Genomic DNA, 21,841 nt, shown 5'->3' on the forward strand with positions numbered 1-21,841 from the left:
GCTCATCAGGGAAAGGCCCGGCAGCAACCACTATGCAACTTACTACCATGCAACTAACTACCATTACTTACCAAGGCTTTGCTGCTTGCTACTGTTCAACAGCCACCTCACAAAACTTGGTGTGGGTGTGGTAGTTCAGATTTACACTTTACAAAGAAGGTTGCCAAAAGGCCTGGAGAAAAATATCCTGACCCTTTAGTTGAGACTTGATGTACGGAAACTAGAAACGGAAGCATTTCATGGCACAAGGAAGTAAATAACATCACCTGGCACATAACTTTCTATTAAGCCCCTTTCAAAGAGACAAGCCTTTATTTCTCTGTGCAGTTTGCAACTATCTACAAGACACACGTGAAGCTGCCTCATACTGAATCAGACCCGCGGTCCATCAAAGCCAGTATTGTCTACTCAGACCGGCAGCGGCTCGCCAGGGTCTCAGGCTGAGGTCCTTCACATCACCCACTTGCCTAGTCCTTTTAACTGGAGATGTCGGGGATCGAACCTGGGATCTTCCGCATGCCAAGCAGACGCTCCACCGCTGAGCCACGGCCCCCTTTCGAACCTGCTTCAGTGGCACCAGAAGGAAGAGTGCCATGTTTCTCCACCAAAAACACAGCCATTCAACAAAGAAACGTCCCCTCGTGCAAAGAAGCTTCCCCTGTTGATGCTCTGGGCCTGTCACGCAGCTCTTTCAGGCACGGGCACTGGCCAGAGGAGAGAAGGGAAAACCAAGAAAAGACAAATAACGGTTGTAGTAGAAAAGGGCAAGAGGCCAGTAGCACCTGAAAGACTCACACAAATATTTTCTGGCAGGGTGTGAGCTTTCGTGAGCCACAGCTGTGGCTCACGAAAGCTCACACCCTGCCAGAAAATATTTGTGTGAGTCTTTCAAGTGCTACTGGCCTCTTGCCCTTTTCGACTACTGCAGACAGACTAACACGGCGACCCACTGTGAAACAACGGTTGAAAACTGCACTTCCCTCCCCAGCTTGGCAACTGACCGTATCTCCCCCGAGCCAGGGCTCAGGGCCGCGCGGGCTTGCTCCGTCATCTCCTTTCCCCCAAGCTTGACGCCAGGCCTGGGCCTCTTGCAGCGCCGCTGCGGTCGCGCGCTCGCTCCAAAACTAGCAGCACCGCTATAGAAGCGGCTGCAGAGGGCGAGCCAAAGAACCTCGCCGTGCGGGCAGAGGGGCAAGCGGGATGGGGGGCAGGGGGGCAGGGGGGCAGGGGGGCACGTTCGCTTCGCACGGCGCCTGAAACGAAACCCTGGCGCGGCATCCCCGGTCAGCCGCCCCGCGTTAGGAGAAGGGCATGCTGAGGACCGCGCGCTTGGTCGTCCTCCCCTCCCTTGCAGGGGAGCCCTCTCTCTTTCTCTCCCTCTCTCTCTGGCACTTTTAATAGCAGGAAAAGCGTGCCACCCAACAGCTCTCTCCCGCCTTTTTGGCCCTCGCCCTGGCTCCCCCAAGCCCCTCGGGGAGCAGCACTGCGCAGCTGCCCAGGAGGAGCCGCGCCGAGCAGCCGTCGCTTTCTTCCAACTTGGGAGGGGGATGTTCCCGCGGGTCGTCTGCGACTCCGAAGGCGCCTCAAGGCGGGAAGCGGGGAGGGGTGAAGGCGTACATGGCTAGGCACCGCCTCGCTGTCTCTCTCTCTCTCTCTCTCCCCCCCCCCCCCCGTGAGAGGAAGAGACATGAATGAAGAGGAGGGGAGCTGGGACTTTTCCCTTGGCTCGTTTGTGAGCAGAAAGGGCGAGAGCAGCGCTTTTCGGGCGCAGCTCGAAGGAATTTAACCCTCGCTACGTTCCGTTGTGGGATTATAACCAAGACGGCAGAGGCTGAGAAGTTAAGAAAGCTGTCTGGCTTGTACCAAGAAGGAGACACCGGGGGGGGGGGGAAGAGAGTCTACTGAAGTCTAATTTCCCCCAACGAATATCAGAGAGGTGGAGAGAAGAGTGCAGAGCTGCGCCTGAGAAGTGCAAGGAGGGCTTCGAGCGACTTGGGCCGACGGGGCTGCGATGGTCCTCGGGCCCTGATGGGGAAGCTGAGCCGGTTCCCGGGCTGTCTCCTCGCTGACGGCGTCGCCCCTGGGAGCGGCCATGAACCGGTGCGCGGGCCAGGAGATGATCGAGCTGAAGAGCCTGCGCTTGGAGCAGCAGCTGGACCTGACCCGGGGCCCGCGAGGCGCGTGCGAGCGCCCGGTGCGGCTGGAGAGGGCCAACGCCTTGCGGATCGCCCCCGGGAAGGTGCCCGAGATCTTGAGCCGCGTGAGGCGGATCCGGCTGCTGGGCGGCCAGAGCGACCCCAAGCTGACCGAGGAGCTGGGCGAGGGGCACGACTTCAAGCCCTGCGCCCAGAACCAGCCGGCCTGGTGCGATCTGTGCGGGGAGTTCATCTGGGGCATGTACAAAAAGCGCCTGCAGTGCGTCCGTGAGTACCAGCGGCACGTGGTAGACTTGGCCAAGTTAGCTCTTGCAGGGGGTTCTGGGAGAAACAAAGGGCGAAATGGTGTTAAAATGCAGGCTGATTAAACTGTAATCGTAATAATAAACTGAGAGGCAGCTCAGGGTGTTGCAGTCTTGTTGGCTAGTTTCCTAAAAAAACTAGTAAACCCCGCCAGGATATGTTCAAATAGTATCTCTGTTGGCCCAGCAGTTGACTGGAAGCTTTATGTTTTGGGACTTTTTGAAGTTCTTCAAGCTCAGGTGCTTAAATGACAACTGATGAAATGTATACTACAGCTTCATTGAACATTGGATTACTGTGCCTGAAGAAGGCCTTGATAAACTTCAAAATCATACAATTATGATACTCCAATTCTAAGCCTATTTACTTAGAAGTCTGTCTAATTAATGTCAGTGGAACTTGCTTCTAAGTATGCTTAAGGCTTTGGCCAAGCTGTAAAGGCAAGAAAACAGAAAAGTTTGTAGTTTTTGTGTTTCACACATTTCAAACAGTTTCTGTGTTTTAATGCATATTGAACCACTTGTATAAAATGTGTATGCTATCATGACTGACAAATCTCAAACCTGATTTTTTCCATCCATATAAATAGTTGCCACAATTACCTTACCAGTTATTTGTTTTTTTATTAGTTACATTTATATCTCACTTTTCTTCCATTGTGGAATCTGAGGCAGCATAAACAGGGTTCCCAAGATGATCTCCTATCCAGATAATGACTAGAGCAAGACCCACTTAATTTCAGCAAGACTGCTGTATTATGTGCCTTGGATTTCTGAAACTCAGTTATACCTAGTCTTGGGGCTGACTGACGCATGTACACATCACTCAGAGATGTAAAGGCCTAGGGAAAGAAAAGAGATTTTTGGGGGGGGGGAAGCCTATCCCCCCCCCCAAATAGCTTTAAAATGTCATACCTCTACTTAGTATTGCAGCATTTGATCACTGCTGAAAATCTGAACTGGCATAGTGAAAAGTATTACTTGTGCTGATGTGAAGTAACATAACTGATCCGTGAAGGCTGTTATACATGAACAAGTCATCTCCTTGTCTAATGTTGCAGTTATCTAGTGTGATGGACATACATATATGAATTCACTTGCAGTTGCAAATATTTCCAGACAAGAGGGTATAGAAAACTCACATCCAACTCATGCAGAAGGATAGTGGTGCTGTCTTTTGGAGGGGGGGTAGATCCTTGCTTATTTATTCAAAATATTTAAATCATGCATTTTCAAAAAGCTCACATTGGCTCACAAAAAGTTAAAAAAAGATTTTATAAACAAAAGTTATTAAAAGAACATTTACTACAAAATAAATTACCTCAACCATATTGGCTCCATCACTAACCCCAAGCCATCAGCAGATGTCTTCTGAAAAAGCCACATCTTACAGGCTTTTAAAAAATTCAATGGGATTGCATTTTGGTGCACAGTGTCAGAGAGGCTGTTCCACAATAGATGACAGCAACAGAAAAGCCTAGTTCCTAGTTGAGACCAGACAGAAAGGAGGAATGATTCAGCAGGGATTTCCGGACAGACCTTGGTGTCTACAGAGGTCTATACCAGGAGATGGTCCTGAAAATATATGTGTGTCATATCATGAAGGACATTAAAGACACATATGAACACATGAAGCTGCCTTATACTGAATCAGACCCTTAGACTACTTTTACCAGCAGTGGCTTCCAGGGTCTCAGGTAGAGGTCTTTCACATCACCTACTTGCCTAGTCCCTTTAACTGGAGATGCCGGGGACTGAACCTCGGACCTTCTGCATGCCAAGCAGATGCTCTACCACTGAGCCACAGCCCCTTCTTTACAACCAGTTGCTTGAATTGAATCCCAAAGCAAATGCTTTGTCAAATTCTGCACCAACTGAAGCTTTTGAGTCATATTCAAGGGCAGGCCCAAGTATTGAGAGCCAGCATGGTGTAGTGGTTAAGAGCAGTGGACTCTGATCTGGAAAACCGTCTTTGATTCCCCACTCCTCCACATGAGCGGCGGATGCTAATCTGGTGAACTGGATTTGTTTCCCCACTCCTATGCACGAAGCCAGCTGGGTGACCTTGGGCTAGTCACACTCTCTCAGCCCCACCTACCTCACAGGGTGTCTGTTGTGGGGAAGAGAAGGTGATTATAAGCTGGTTTGATTATTCTTTAAGTGGTGGAGAAAGTCGGCATATAAAAACTAACTCTTCTTCTTCTTTGGTTCTTGTAGGTTCTCCGGGCTGTGTAACCGTGGTCTTGGTATTTTCTTTCCTGACGTTTCGCCCGCAGCTGTAGCAGGCATCTTCAGAGCTGCGGGCGAAACGTAAGGAAAGAAAATACCAAGACCATGGTTACACAGCCTGGAGAACCTACAAGAACCAATGAACTCTGACCATGAAAGCCTTCGACAATATCTTCTTCTTCTATTTATTTTTAAAATTTATTTAGGAGATTTCTATGCCACCTTATCAGAGTCCTGTTCAAGGTGGTTTACAAATAAAATAATAAGCTATCAATATAAAAACATCAAGCTGTGGGAGATAAACAGCATAAAACAGATCTCAGGCCAAAAGCAGACTAAAACAGATCTCAGGCTAAAAGCAGACAATTTTTAAAAAGCTGGAAAGATTAAACCCCTAATTAAAATCCTGACTAAAAAGATGTGTCTTGTCCTGGTATCTAAATAGAATAGGCAAGTTTCAAGGGGGGGGTGGAATTCCAAAGGTGAGGTGCCACCATAGGAAATGTCCTGTCTCTAGTCGCCTCCTGCCTCCCTCTGAAGGGTGTGGGCACAGAGAGCAGGGCTTGAGAGATAGATCTTAACTGGCAGGCTAGATAGTACTGGAGAAGACAGTGATTCAGCTACCCTTGGCCCAAGCCATTTAGGGCCTTAAAGGTACGAACCACCACTTTGAATTGTGCTTAGAAACAGATAGGTAGCCAGTCCCATACTGGTGCTCAATGGAGGAGAAAACAGTGTCACCCAACATCACTTCTGGCTGGAACCCGGAAGTGGTGACACTGTGATACTCTAGCAATTTTCCCAATCTCTATTGTTTTTACCATAAAAATTGGGAGGAATCCTATAGCATCACGGCAGCATCACTTCCAGGTTCCAGGCTAGAAGTGATGTTGTGGTAATGTGCAATGCCCTCTGCCCTCCAAATCCTCCCACCACTGTGTGAGACTGGGCTGAGAACACTATAGCCAGATTGGCTAAGTCTACAAAGGAGAACATTTTCTTAAGCTAAGGGCAGCTGGGAAAATACAGCACTGTTTGTCAGGTCCTGAATTTGTTTCTTAGAGCCACTGGAGCCAATACCTCTCAAAGACTCTGCACATTTGCTCAAAGATAATTTCAGTCAACCCAGAACTGGAAGATCAATCTCCTCTGATAACATCAACTCTGGGGCTTGTAAATTCCTGAAGATTTGGTGAGTTATCCTTGGGAGAACAGATTTTGAGGAGGGAGCTCAGCAGGGTTGTGGTCCCTTAACGAGTCCACCCTCCGAAGTGTCTATTTTATTCACATAAACTGATCTCTGTAATGTGAAGATCAATTGTAATTCTGGGGGAACTCCAAGCCCCACCTAGAGATGGGCAACCCTAAATTCCTCTCTGTCTTGCCTGGGTTCAGTTTTGTGTTAAAGAATTACAAATAATTGTACAGTTGAATTAATGTTTGGGGGAGAGGCCATCTGCCTCCTGGTGGTGCTTGGGAAGAACTTGCCGTCTGTTGTTAAGATGGTTGCTAAGTTGTTGCAGTTAGGACCTCTAGATTCAAATTCTATATAAATAAAACCTGTTCAGTTCTCTCATAAGTGGCTGGGGCCATTTCTCTGTGGGACCTGGAAGATCTTCCTAAATTCCCATTATAACAAGTTTCATCTTGTTCTTTACTATCCTCTTGACTGCTACATTCAGACACTGACTAAGACTAGAGATAGCTGCATCCGGGGGCTAAGCTGATGACCTTATAGAGCTAGTTGTCATTTAGCATATTGATTCAACCTCATGACTCTGGATAACTTCCTTTAATGGCCTAATATATAAATGGTGTACAACATAGATACCTAAATAGAGCCCTATGGCATCCCGTGAACAAGGAGGCAGGCAAGTGATTCTGAATCTCCAAATAACGTTTTCCATCTTTTTAAATGGAAGAACAAAAAATAAGTGGAATGCTATGTCTGCAACTTTACACTCCAAATGATGTAACAAGATGGAGTAGCCCACAGTATCAAAGGTTGCAGAAAAGTCTAAATCAAGAAAGAAGACACACCCATGTTGATTTGCAATTGGAGATCATCTGCTAGGGCAACTACCCCTGTCTGTTTTTCATAATCAGGCCTGAAGCCTGATTGAAAGGGGTCAAGGGCAAAACCCTCATTTCTGTACACCTGGGATTGTGCTTCTTTACCACCTTTTCTTTCATCTTGTCCAGAAATGTTAAATTTGGCTTATCCTGGTAAGGTTTAAGTAACCAGCCTCATTGCACAGCTGAACCAAACAAGCTAGATTGTTAACAGTGAAACTGTGTTTGTACATTTTTATTGCTGAGGTTTAAAAAAAATTGGGTTCCAGAAGGGAATAATTGAAGTAGTACATAAAGCGAAATTCACACAACGTAGATTGCCTGGTGGAGCTACATGGCAATGCTGAAAACACTTTCCTGGGAGTAAGCCTTGTTGAATAAAACGGGGCTTACTTCTAAGTAGAGCTGCTCAGGATTGTTGCCTTAAGCATGTTATATTCTCAAATTGCGTGTATGAGATAGTCCTGAAGTCAGTCTTCTAGAGGATACACAATTGGACACTTGCCCACCTTGTCTACAAAAATCATGTAAGAACCAAATAAAGGAGCCCTTGATGACTATCATAAATAAATCACTAAACTAAGGCACCGTCACTTGACCACTGAAACAGGCAGTTATCAAACAGTTCTTTAAAAAAATCCCTAGACAAAAACGTTGTGGCTAATTATTGCCCAGTCTTTAATCCACCCTTTCTAGCCAAAGTGATTGAGAGAGCAGTGGCAAACCAACTTTAGGTCTTCTTAGATAACTCAAAACCAACTCCAGCTCTTCCTGGATAACTCAGTTGCTGTCTCCAAATTGGGAACGGTCAAGATCTCTGAGTCACTTAACCCAGATCAATAGGGGAAGGGCCAACTATGATGGAAACCATTGCTGCCTCAACCATAGGCCTGGTGGAACATCTCCATCTTACAGGCCCTGCGGAACTGTGCCAGGCTGAGGTCAGGGCTGAAAATCCCCAGGCCGAGGTCAGGGCTGAAAATCCCCTGGCCGAGAACAGCAGGAGACTTCTTGGTCCCAGACCGCTTAGAACTTGAAAAGTTAATACCAACACCTTGAACTTGATCCGGTACTCCACCTGGAGCCAGAGCAGTTGCCAGAGCACAGGCTGAATGTGTGCTCTCAACAGAGTCCCCGTAAGGACCCTTGCTGCTGCATTCTGGAGCAGCTGGAGCTTCTGGAGCAGCCTCAAGGGCAGCCCTATGGAGAGCAAGTTACAGTAGTCTAGCCTGGAGGTGACCATCGCATGGATCACTGGGGTTAAGTCAGGGAGTGAGAGATACAACACCAGCTGCGTAGCCTGGTGAAGATGATAAAAAGCCGCTATGGCTGTGACCTGTGCCTCCATTGACAAAGAGGCAACTAGGATCAAACCCAGACTCTTGATGGTGGACGCAGGTGTTCATTGCACACCATCAAGAGCCAGGAGCTGGCGCACCACCTCTGACCACAGGACCTATGTCTTCAGTGAATTTAATTTCAGTCGCCTCTGTTTCAGCCATTTTGTCACAGCCCCCAAACACCTGGCCAGTGTGTCTGGGGCTGTATCCAGCTGTCCATCCATTAACAGGTAAAGCTAGGTGTCATCAGCATACTGATGACAACCGAGCCTGAAACTCCGGACAAGCTGGGCGAGGGGGCGCATGTATTATGTTGAACAACTTGGGGGAGAGGATCGCTCCCTGCGGAACCCCACAAACCAAGGGGTGCTGCAATGATACCTTCACTTGGTACTTTTGTCCTCCTGCAAAAAAAAAAAAATGTAGATCTGGGCCTGTCTCCAGGCTCCACCTGGAGGTTGGCAACGTTAGAAGTTTCCCAACTCAGAGTTGGCAATCCTAATGTGAAGCATTTAGGAGAAATCATTTGTAGCTTTGGAATTAGATGACATCAATATGAGGATGCAGTAGAGGTCTTGATCCACAATCTGACTGCTGTGGCCAAATGTAATGGTTCAGAAAGTGGCCCATACTTCTGTATTGCAGCCTATCACTGTAAGTGTTCTCTATGTAGTGTAGTGCTCTACATCATTTAATGTGTCATGTTTAAATGCTTATGCTTTGTTTCAGACTTACACTGTGTAATCTGCTTTGGGTTTCAGTGAGAAAGTCAATCTATAAATAACATAAATCTTTTAATTTTTTTTAAAAAAGATTGAAAATGGAGTTAGCAACTCCAAGATAAATTAGATGGATGGTGCAAATGGTTTAATTCTAATTCACACAAAAAATGGTAATGGTCATGAATAAGGATCAAGAGGGTGGTTATAGTTCCAGACTAACTAATCTAGAATAAAAGGGTTGATTTTTGTGCATCTTGGTGAGTGGAGTCTTTTCCAACACAAGTTTAATTCTCCAAATGCCTGTAATTTAGAATAGATTGCTGCTTTAGTCACTAGAGGGTGTCAGAGTGTTTAAAGTCCTTTCTAGAGAAAAAAGAGGATAGGCTGAATACTGCAGAAAGTCTGTTAGTCTGTTGTAGTAAAACAGAAGTCCAGTGGCCGGCATCTTAGAGTTTTTGTGAATCACTTCTTCAGACACAATTTATACAGAGAAGCAGGGAGGGAGAAAGGTGGAGGAATTGATCTGGTATCATAAATGAGGTGTGATTCTCAGAGGTGGTTGTTTCTCAATTGATGAAGCTGAGCAAACTTTTAAACTGTAAACATTGCAGTATGAAATTGGTCTTTGCTTTACTTTAATAATGTAATTGTTGAAAACTTACTGGATTCTGCAGCTGAGAAGCTGCTCTGGAAAATATGCTACAATGGTGCAAATTTCCATTATATTCCCTTTTGACATCCTGAGATATGTGGGCAAAAATGCATGACTGTTTTGTCTTGCAATTTTACCTCGAATGTAGTGAATCTCTGTTGTGCAAACACATGGACCTCCTGAGGGACCAACCCATTCCCTTTGTGAAACTTCCCCAGGTTTTCCAAACTCTGCTTTGTCTTGATTTTAACAAAAGAATTGTGGCAAGTGTGAGTGTTTACTGGTGCGTTTCAGCACATGAGTCGACTCATCTTCCTTCCGACATTCCTTTACCTTTCCACCCCTCCTTTGCCGCCTGCCTCCTTCACCTCCAGGACTGCCGCCTTGCCACCACCACGCAGGTTGGAGGATGTGGCTGCTGCTCCCATTGCGACCTGCAAGCCATGAGCCTCTACGCCCTGGCCTCCACTGCAGCAGCCACTGGCGCAGGTGGAGGAGACAATGGCGGAGGGCCCAAGAGAGGCGGCGGCGGACACTTGGGGGCATCCCAGTTGAGCGGGACCCACTGCCTGTGTACAGCCTGGTGGGCAGCAGCAGCACCTCGTCACTCAGACTGAGCTGCCTGGTCTCCTGGTACCTCAACCAAGCCATGGGGGCGGGGGGGGGGAGCTGACCCATCTGGCGGCCGCTGCCTCCACGGCCACCTCCTCTGCCTCACCAGCCACCTACCCGGGCCAGCAGCAGAACTTCCACTCCGCGCACAAGATGTTGGAGTCCTCGCAGCGCCTTGGACTGGCCGCCTCGCCCCTCCACAGCAACATCCTCCTCGGCAGCCAGGCCCTCTACCGCCCGTCTGGCGCATGTGTCCCTTTTTTGATCTCAGGATAGAAAAGTGTGAGACATGAGAGGGACAAACCAATGACATTCTAGTCATGTGTTAACGGCCATAGGCTGGTCTGTTGTTCAGTATGGTCCCTGTTCTTTGCCTCCACCTCTTTGGGGCATGTAGCTGCTGACAGGCTTGCTGTTTGATAGTCACAACACAGGTAAAATCTCAAAAATCACACTTGGTCTAGATTAATTGTCTTCTGGTTTGAGGGTATGTACTCCATTCACTTCTTGTGCTTTCCTCTGCCATCCTACAGAGATGCTTTAATGGGGAGGGGGCAAAGAGCTGACAGACTCACAACAAACCCATGCTGGTAATAAAGATCACTTGGGAAAAATAAAGCACAAATAAGCAAATGCATTACTTTATTAATGTTTTATGAATATGAACCGAGATTGAACTATCCCATTAGTCAATGGCAATGAACACATAAAGCTGTTTTATACTGAATCAGATCTTTGGTCCATCAAGCTCAGTATTGTGTATTCAGATGGGCAGCAGCTCTCCAGAGTCTTAGGATGAGATTTTTCACATCACCTAATCCTTTCTGCCGGCAGTGCTGAGGATGGAAGTGGGTTGAACTAAATGTACATAGAAAAAAACTGCAAAATTCTAGCAAAACATCAAAATCCATGTTGTAACATTATTTCATTTCTCCCTTGCTACAATAATCATTTTGAAAACACAACTGAAATATAAGAACTTAAAAAGAGGACGTATATCTGAGACATTTATAACCCACTAATATCCCCCATATGCACATTTTAGTGTTGAACCCAGAAGGCAGATAAAGAAAACAAAAACTGAACAATAAGACATATTAGTTTAGATAAATGATTATATTGCTAAATGCTTATAGTTTTTATTCAATTGGTGATGTTTTTGTTTTAGTCTCCAAAACACTCAAATTAATTGATGCCCATAACCGAGCAATAAAGAGTCTCTTCACAATTTATTCTTCCATTAATAATTAGCGGATTTAGCAGAAGAACCAGTCACCCATTTACGGTAATCTCTGTTAGTTCATTAAGGAAACATCAAAAGGAGGAGAGTAGTTTCAGATAAATTGACTAGGTCATGTGTTCTACTGGTTAAATCAATCTTGCTTCAAAAAATGCAGTGTTCAATGTGCAAATGAAATTTGTGGGTTACTCCTTAAAGGGATGGTTAATCTTAACAGCTGTATTCATATAGTTTAACTAGTGACACTGGTAATATATATTATTGACATTTGGAGCTGTGTTCACTCCTTTTTATTGATATTAGATACTGTACAATTTTTCATTGACATTTATCTTACCATTTAATGTTTTAAGTGATATTCTTATTTTTAATTCATTACTTTTATATAGTAGTATGTGATACTTTTTCTGTTGATGTGTTTATAGAATCTATCCTGGCAGTTCAAGTCATGAACACCAACTGTACTGGATTAGAGACCTAAGACAGCATGGCGCTTCCTCTTCTGAGGGTGACATTGTGCCAAACAGCTTGTGACTGACATTAGACATTCCTCCCACATGAGCATATATCCTGTACAGCAGTTCCAAACCATCCAAGCAGAGAATAAATCAATGCAGGCTGTCCCTTAAAATGAGGCCTTTGTCTTGGTAGGCAGCAGAGTAGCTGCCAAGGAAAGGTGATGCCTGAGGACAGAGAGGCTTTTCATGCCTCTTCCTTTGAAGAGTGTGTATAAGGGGGATCGCTATCTGATCCATTCTGTCTTTTTGTCAAGAGGCTACTTCAGTTATGCAAGCCGCAGCCTCATTAAAGCAATGCCCAGGAGTGTAAACCACATTTAGCTAAAAAACAGATAAGTTTAAAATGGAAATTCTTTACTGTCTGTAAAAATAAAAAGATAACTAAAATCGCAGAGTGATCACATGCTTCCAAGAACAGATCACCCAGGCTCAAATCTATAGGGTATATAAATTGTCTTCAGTACTTTTGGTGCAACGGGGAAGGCAAGTTGGAATAAATATTAACTCAAATTACAAGATATTTCACAGTTTATACATATAATGCAAATAAATTGCCAGGTCTTGATAAGCACTCTGCTAATTTGTATACTGTTCTATTGGAAGGGAGAGGCAGAGAAAGTAGAATGTTCAAATAGAGGTGGTAAGTAAACAAAATTGGGTGGGGGTTGACTGAGTTTGGAGATCTGAGATGGTGTGTGTGAGTTCTTACCTGAAGACATCTGAAAAATAATCTCAACTTGTCCAAACTGGAAAGAGTTTGTGTCATTGCAGAAAAATTGTGCCATCTTTATTCATTCAGCGGTTCTGGGAAAAGCTGAAAATAATAGGGGTAGTTGGTTGGATATTTATTCAGATTATACTTTTCATTTACTGGTTTAGGGACCTAAAGAGGCGTAGTGGTCATTGATATCTTTATAGTACATTATGATCCTATTGTTCCTCCAGGAGCTCAGTGTAGCATACATTATTTTCCCTGCCTCCATTTATCATCACAACAGCTAGATTAGGCTGAGAGAGACTGGCTTAAGCTTACTCACCAAGTTTCAGGACAGAGTACAGATCTGAATGTGGTTTTCAGTTTTGTTTTATACTCAAAGTCACTGGTATGTGAAAGTTTGCTTCAGTATAAATGATTTTAGACAACCCAAATCAGACATATGAGGAGTATGAATAGAAGTAACAACTACTCATGTGAATCTGCCACAACCTTCAGTTGGGAAGGCCCATGGGTGACCTCAAATCTGACATGGTACAGCATTAGCTACCACTGATTGCCTTCTTGGGCTGAGTTATGGTGGCAAGATAATGCCCACTAGGCTGATTGGGCCCTTTCTGAGCTTTCCCAGGGAGGTAAGTAATGATGGCAGCTAGGGACTGTAGCTGGCAGCATTTGCTTTCATACAGATGCACAATCATTCTGGGTTGGAAAGCAGTACGGTTGCTAACAGGCCTGAAGAAAAAGGTCCTGTTCCTTTAGAGGAGGCTTAATATGTGGAAATGGGCAGCTGAAGCTTTTCATGGCATGGAGGGAAATAATATCACCTGGTAAATAACATCTTATTAAGCCGCCCTGACTCCGACTTTGCCGGGAAAGGTGCAGGGTAGAAATAAAATAAGCCTTTGTTAAAGGGACAGGACTCTTTTTTTCCCCTCCAGGCAGTTGGCAATCCTAGAAAGACAGAATGGTGACACCATGTACCAAAAGCCATCCCCACTTATTTTTTGTTTGAATGAGGAAGAAACAAATGGAATGGAATAAGACAATGTAATGGTAGTGCACTCACTGTGTGGTCTGCCGGAGGGTATTTTGCTGAACACCCCTAAAACCCGAAGCTGGCCTTGTCAAGACCCAAATTGCTAGTGTGAGTCAAGTGCCACCCCTTCTCCCCAAAGCCCACTGCTGCCTACTTTAAGCTTCAAAGACCACGTAATGTGCAATGACATCTGATCTGCCCTTTTGTATACACCAGAGATCATCATCTGGCACATGGTGAATCCAGGAAATTCAATTGCTTTCAGTCTAATCCTCATGAGTTCCTTTTCAATCTGATCTTTGTCCCCTTGCCTTATGGTCTGTCTTCATTTTACTTTTCTCTAGACTGTAAGTTCATCTGTCATTACCGATGTCGTGTCCTGATCCGACTTGACTGCAGTGGTCCCAGATATCAAGACAGTGATCAGAATGAATGTAATGAGCAGACAGTGGAAAAGGACACCAATGTGGTAAGGAAATGGTTCTAATTCATATGCAGTCTGTAAAATACCGACATATCTTTAGTCCTGAAGAAAATATGTCTGGAATATCAAAAAGCTCTCTAAGAAACTGTATGACAAGAACCTAGGTTCCAGATTCAATCAGCGCCCAAGCATGGTGGTACAGTGGTTTTGGTGTCACAGTAGGACTGGGGAGAACCAGATTAAAACCCTTACTCAGCTATGAAACTCTCTGGGTGGCCTTAGGCCCATAATCCTCTTCACCTAATTTACTTCACCAGCTTGTTGTGAGGATAAAATGGATGAAGAAAGAGTCATGCAAGCTTCCCTGAGCTCCTTGGAGGGAGGGCATGATAAAAGTATGATACATCAGAAAATGGATTCAGGGGCACAGCCTAGACTTACAGGTTTGTACTGGCCTAAAGACATGATGCTCGGGTTGTAGATTCAGTCTCTGCTCGGGTTGTAAATACAGTTCCTGGTGTGGGAAAGATTCCTGCTTGAGACTGTGGAGATCTGCTGTCAACCGAAGTAGACCATACATAGAACCAAGCATCAAAAACCTGTGTACTTTTCACACAATATCAAAGTGTACAAATCCTTCCTAAAATATTCACGAACTCTCTTCAGCTCTGTTGTTTCCTTGTGAAATCTACGCTGCAATGCTTCTATCTTCTCTTATTGTAGCAATAGGCATATTGAGAATGATGGTATTGTTGCTGCCTCCTTGACGGAATCCTCCTACTGGTTCTCTCTCCTGCCCTCAATATATACAGCAATTGGTTTGCATTTTCCATACAATTTAAGATTTAGCAGATGAATAGAAATGATCATAATCTTCATTGTGGTCATGGCAGATCCAATTCCATCCTGTTATGTTGGTGCTGCTCTCTGCAGCTGGGACTGCATATTAATGCCTCCCCAGAGGGGAGGGGTACAAAAAGGGCAGGGGCTTAAATATAGGAGCCCCATCAGCCCAGCTGGGATTGCTCATTACTAATTAACACTTTGCCATGTGCTGGGCTAAACACTTTTGTCATCAAAATACACTGCTTAGCAACAGCACATAAACTATTCCTGCACAGGCACACACATTGAGGGGAGGAGAGATTCTTTATTGTGACTCCCAGATTCTTTATTGTGACTATTGTCAGCCACCTAATTCCATAAAAGCTGAATACCTTAAAAGCCCTCTGTTCCCATTTCCATTCACTGTTGATGTTTGCATGAGTGTAGCCTAACATGAGCTTAAAGAGTCCTACTTTAGGATTCCCTACTTTACGATAGGTAAAAGATGGTCGAGTGGTCACAGTGCAATTTTAGAAATATGGCAGTCTGGATTTAATTCTCTGTTTTGCAACAACTCTTTACCGTTATATCTAATCATGCAATAGAAAAAGGCTGCAGATAAAGGACCACATTTTTGGAGGTTTCCCTGACTAAAATTTCCCAGTAAATAGAAACGTGCTATAGTAAGGTGATAGATGAGCTACAACCAGTGTCCCCGATAAGTAAATTTGCGTCTTGCAGGAAATTTACATGGTGAGTATCCAAAAATGGTGACTTACCAGAAGTCCCAAATAGTACAGCCTTCTCTATCACTTCAAGATCCTGCTACCTCATCCTGCTCACCAGACCTGTGTGACCTTGGAAAAGCTGCTTATTTTCACAGTGCTGTTATTTTCACTCTATATGCTGGGAATAATGGACTAGTCCATATACTAGCAAGGATGGAAGGGAAGCAAAGCAGTTTGTTGGAATACAACATAGCATTTATATGCTGAATCAATGGGCCCTGTAAATATCACATATCAAATAGAAAATCACCAGATATACCTTATACTCCTTATAGAACAAATCAATTGCTCTCTAGCTGCTTTCAATTTATTCTTATGGAAGAAGAGGATTCCATGTTGTCCTGGCTCCTTGCCCTACACCATTGCACCCCTGATCAGGAGGAGGTAGAACTAGTTGGCTGTGTGAAGGTATGTAGCAGCTTCCAGACTGCCATGGCATCCTTTTCACTGTAGCTACTTGACCACTTGGAGTCTGTTTTATGTACTTAGAGGAAGGATCTAAATCCATAAATTGCTGTAGAGTATACATGTGTGTGTGTGTGTGTGTGTGTGTGTGTGTGTGTGTGTGTGTGTGAAGTGCCATCAAATCAGTTGACTTACAGTGACCCCAGCAAGGAGCTTTCAAGGCAAGTGAGAAGCAGAGGTGGTTTATCATTTCCTTCCTCTGCAGAGCTTTCCTTGGTGGTCTCCCTTCCAATTATAGACCCTGCTTAGCTTCCGAGAGCTGACAAGATCAGGCTATACCATGCCACCTTCCCTCCCCAAATTATTACTTACCCTGTACTATTTCTATGACTTCCCTAGCCAAAGTACTGAATATTAGGCAATGAGAAATGAAGGAAGTCTTCTGAATAGAACCTTATTTATAGTGTAACACAGGGTAGTCTAGTAATTAGGAACTGCATTTGGAAGATGAAATTTTGTGCATCTGGCCATTGTCTTGATATTTCTTGTTCATGGAGGCTGGATGCAAGGCTAGACTGACCGCTAATCTGATCTTATTGTCACTGACTGAGTCAATTGTGCCTAAACGAATAATGATAGGGGAAGGAAGGTCTTTGTTGCTTCTTTTTGATTATATGGATAGACGAAAGCGGCAGTATGACTCTCACCTTTCTCTTGCATTTCTAGATCTAGACTAGAAGGAATAAAAATTGGATGTATCAGAAAATGTGGTGATTGACAGGGTGAGCTGCAAGATAGTTTTGTTTGTTGCTGAGATTTGCTCATTACCAATGAGAGTTATTTACAGCACATTCCTAACTTCTGAGGATGAAAGTCCTCAGGAGGCCAGGAAGGGGCTGCGACAGCATTTGCCCCCCCCCCGGCAGCGTCCAACTACTTATGCCACCATAAGTGGCTCCAACGCAGGTGGGGAGGCCTGGACACTGGTCTCCCAGTGCTGTCACGGCAGCGCCACCCCAGGACGTTGATGGGGCCTTCCACCAGCGTCCCATTGGCATAAAGGCCTGTGCCGGTGTTCCAACATCCCGGGGGGGGGGGGCGTTCCAGGGGCGGGGCTGTCTGTAGGCAGCCTCCTGTCCCATTTCACTGTGGGTACGCCAGTGGGGAGAAGAGCGAGACTGTACCTGGTTTTTCTGCTTATTCTCAATGGGGCGAAAATCCCCATTTTAAAAGAAAAAAACCTTTAAAAGGCTTTATTCGAGCTTTCGGCGGCCATGGAACAGCTTAGGAGGCACCGCTGCCGTTCCTGGCCACCGAAACTCAGGAATGGGCTGTTAGCCAAATGTGTCATTGTTCCCCATTATTTGGCAGACCACCCTTCTGATGATAATGTAAACTAGTATATTGCTGGTATATCACGAAATATATGTATAGATGTATTTCTCAGGCATCTCTAATGCCACAGGCTTTTGGTCCAAATCATTCTGCAAAATCAAGTTTTTCTGTAAGGTTCTTTTCCGCTCTGAAGGAAGGTCATCTTGAGCTTTGGGTGTTTCTTGTCCCATTGCTTGGAAAGGCAGGACTTAATTTTAAACTACTTCCTGTCTCAGGGCGAGGAACACCCACACTTCCAGTTATTCTCCTGCCTTGGAGAGAGAACGCTCCAGCCATAGCTGGAACTTAGATCTTAGGAGATTAGCTAGGTGAATTCTTCTTTCCTCTTGTTTTACTCCATTTGTTCCCCTCCTCCCCTCCAAACTGTACTGTGTTGGGTCCCTTTGTGTGTCTTGCCTTCCCGGTCCATTCCGCAGCGACATAGCCGGTTTGCATCGGGCTTGTGAAAGGGAAAAAAGACGTGCCCAAAAATGGACGCTGCGACTGCAGTAGCGGAGGAAGTCAAACTTCTCTCTGACACAGATCACAATGCAGCGCTTAGTGGCCATAACAAGCCGGCTCCCACTGTTAGCCGCTCCAGCGGACTTTCAGAGAGGGAAGCCAAGGAAGCTCAAAAGCGGCGGCAAAGGCGACCGCGAAAAACAGCGGGAAACATTCAAGACGACACACTAAGCTGAGTGCCGCCTCGACCTTCCAAGGTCCTTGCCGGTTCCCCCAATCCCTTAGTTGGCAAAAAATCTTTCCAAGATTTCAAAGGGTAAAGTACCCCCACCCCCGGATGGGAGTGGGGCCCCAGGGGAATTATCTGAGGAAAGGGTTTACCTGAGAAAAGGGTGATTTTCATAGTGGAAAACAATTTCAAACGACATTTTGAAAGGCTGCAGGCCTTGATTTTATCTATCCCAAACCCAGGGGGTGCCACAGTTCACACTCAGCAGCCAGATCCAGCCTAAGATGGTGGATAGACCATACCAATCTGACAGTGGGCCAGACTTACCTACACGAGACTCCCATCCAGTCTTCTGCTCAGGGTGTTTGGGCCCCTCAGAAACCAACTCCACATCAATCTCTCAGAGTTAAGAACGGTGAGGTAGCTCTGCTGGAGTTCCATCACATCCTGAAGAACAATCATGTCCTCATACAAACCGACAATGTGGCCTCCCAGGCCCATATCAACACATGGGGCGGATCCAGGTCCTCACGCTTGCATCAGGAAGCCTCCATCATCATGATCTGGGCGGAGAAACATCTACTTTACTTGAGAGCGGAACACGTCAGAGGCATACACATCCTAGAAGCAGACTGACTCAGCCGCCAGTCCATCCAGGAAGGGGAATGGTCATTAGACCCTCACATGTTCCTCTTAATAACCAACCGATTTGGTATCCCGATGTGGGCCTGTTCCCCTCTGCGCAGAATCGACAAGTTCACAGATTCTTCTCCCGGTTCTTCCACCCGAACGCGGAGCAAGCGGACGCTCTATTGTTCCCCTGGCCTCAGGGTCTGATGTACGGGTTCCCTCCTCGGCCGATTCTCCCGAAAGTCATCCGAAAGATCAGGTCAGAGAGGGCAGAAATAATACTGGTAGCCCCACACTTGCCATGCCGGCCGTGGTTTGCAGCTCTGATGGAAATGTCAATTCGTACTCCATGGCAGTTACCGATAAGCCGGGATCTCCTATGTCAAGGTCCATTGATCCTCCCGGACCCAGGATGGTTCCAGTGGAACGCATGGAGGTTGAGAGGGCTAGGCTTCTAGACCCGGGTCCGCCCCAAGATGTAGTCTCAACCATTTTACAAACCAGACAACCTTCCACTAAAAGGATATTTGAGTATACTTGGAAGACCTTCTCCAGATGGTGTGGACGAAAGTCGGCCAACCCCAGATCACCTTCCTTGCCACAACTGTTGGTGTTCTTACAGGACGGAGTACGTCAAAATCTCAGAGCATCCACTCTCCGGAAGCAATCTCAGCTATTGCCTCAATATGTCCAAAGCTTGACGGGATTCCGCTGTCTTCTCATCTGGAAGTGAAAGCCTTATCAAGGGAGTGGCGCAATCCACTCCCCATGTTGGCGCATCATTTTCCAACTCGGAGGCTTAACACGGTTCCTTTAGCTCTCACCTAGAAACCATTCAAGCCAATGAGGGAAGTTCCCTTACTTTTCCTCAGAACGATGTTTCCTCAGACTGAAGACATTGTTCCTAACGGCGGTCACCTCGGCCAGATGCGTGTCGGAGTTGGGAGCACTTTCCATACGCAAGGATCTATGCATATTCCACAAAGACAAGGTGGTCCTTCGAACCGACCTCTCCTTCATTCTCAAAGTGAACTCACATTACCACCATGCTCAGGAGATTCATCTCCCTTCCTTCTGCCCCAATCCAACCAATCCCAAAGAACGTAACTGGCATACCTTAGATCTACATCGGGCATTGAGCATATACATTTCAAGAACAGTTACAATCAGGAAAACGGAGTTCCGTTTGTCTCAGTATCAGCTCTCAACAAAGGCACGCACATGTCACGCCAAGCGATAAGTTCGACCATTCGCGGCTGTATCAGAGAAGCATACCTGGCCAGCAGCCTGCACGTACCATCCGGCATCACTGCACACTCCCTGCGATGTACTGTTACCTCAGCGGCCTTCTTTAAGCAAGCCTCCACAAAAGAAATCTGTAAGACGGCTACGGGGTCCAATGTCTCCACGTTCATCAGGCAACACCATATCAATACAATGGCATCGGCAGAAGCAGCCCTTGGGAGACGGATTTTACAACTCGTGGTGGAAGATGATGACAACTAATTCCCACCCAATACAATTGCTTCTGGACATCCCAAAGCTCAAGATGACCTTCTTTCAGAGCGGGAAAGGTACATTGTTTACTCACCGAGAAGGTCCTTTCCACTCTGAAGTAGAAGGTCATCTTGCTCACCCGGAGATGGATCATCATCTTCCAGGGTGGCTGACCAACGGGACTCAGCCAAGCAGTTACTGGTATACGAAGATAAATGATACTAATGCACAGAGTCCTTGTTAATGTTTGTGGTTTAACCACTGAGTTGTTCCTATCTTATAAGGGTTATTGTTACATTCCTGTTACAGAGTTAGACAGTTACTATGTGTTAGCTGTTATATTGGTTTTACTTGTTTTCCTTGTCTCTCGTGAGCTTTTAGTAGAAAAACTGGAAGTGTGGGTGTTCCTCGCCCCGAGACAGGAAGTAGTTTAAAATTCAGTCCTGCCTTTCCAAGCAATGGGACGAGAAACACCCAAAGCTCAGAAAGTATGTTTCAAGAAAAAGGTACATTGTTTACTCATCGAGAAGGTCCTTTCCGCTCTGAAGTAGAAGGTCATTGCCTGTTATCGGTTTCTGACCAGAGAAGAAGAATCTAGAACATCACAAGGTGGAAGAGAGATTTTGTTTTACGGAATTTAAAGATACATATTTTCTGCAAAAACAGTTACAGGGTCTTTTTTGGAAATAAAAAGTAAACCACAGTAGGATCAGATTAATCACTTAGCAAAATATGTCATAGTTACTGAGGAAATGTTATGCTTCTAATAGTAAACAAAGATACCGAAATGCTACTCATGTTTCTTTCTGAAGTGATAATATGCATCTGATTTCCTCAGTGATAACTGCAATAGTTTAGAGTGAGAAAAATGCTGTTTTAAAAAATTAAGAAGATGAATAAAGAGTGACATGATATACTTTTATAAAAACATGAACTGTTACTTCATGGAGAGAAGTATTTTTCTCCTGTAATACTAGAACCAAGGATAATTCAGTAGCAGAGGAAACACATTATTATAGAATTATTTGCCCCAGGATGAGATGAAAGCCACTAGGTTGCTGTAACAGTTACAACTACATGGTATATCCATGTTCAAAGGTAGTGTGGCTCTCCCAAATTTATTTATTTGTTTAAAACAAGAAGTAGAGGCATATGGAAATAAAATCTACAAGTTAACAAGCAATTTATTATCAAAAATTCAGGGGACAGCATGGCTGAATAAATGTCACCAGTGATATTTAGTCCCATATAAACAGGCCAAAAAAAATTGTATGGTTAATATGCTATTTTCAAAGAGTGTTGCCACCATTTGCTTGGGCAAAGTGTTACACCTGCTAACAACTGAACAAAAGGCAGAAATTTAACAAGTGGAGGTCCAGTAATAGGGAAAGTGTAATCTGTTGAATGCTACAAAATTGCTAAAGGCAAAAGAGCCTCGATAATAATAATAATTTCCATTATTATAATTCACAGTGGGTAGCCAGGGCAAGAGTCCAGTAGCACCTTAAAGACTAACAAAAATATTTTCTGGTAGGGTATGAGCTTTCGTGAGCCACAGCTCACTTCTTCAGATGTGAAGAAGTGAGCTGTGGCTCACGAAAGCTCATAT

The 21,841-nt window shown here is 45.1% G+C and overlaps 1 protein-coding gene across 1 annotated transcript in view; it reads left to right on the plus strand.

The window, feature by feature from the left end:
• Positions 1 to 2,092: 2,092 nt before the first annotated feature.
• The window catches only part of RASSF1 (Ras association domain family member 1), a 31,575-nt gene continuing 11,826 nt past the window's right edge, over positions 2,093 to 21,841 (plus strand). The window contains exons 1-2 of the mRNA XM_056854999.1: positions 2,093 to 2,423; positions 13,943 to 14,067. Of these exons, the coding sequence (XP_056710977.1) occupies positions 2,093 to 2,423; positions 13,943 to 14,067 (456 nt within the window). The remainder of the gene's footprint in view (positions 2,424 to 13,942; positions 14,068 to 21,841) is intronic.

Source organism: Euleptes europaea, chromosome 1 (genome assembly GCF_029931775.1).
Source record: "Euleptes europaea isolate rEulEur1 chromosome 1, rEulEur1.hap1, whole genome shotgun sequence".
NCBI classification, from domain to species: Eukaryota; Metazoa; Chordata; class Lepidosauria; order Squamata; family Sphaerodactylidae; genus Euleptes; species Euleptes europaea.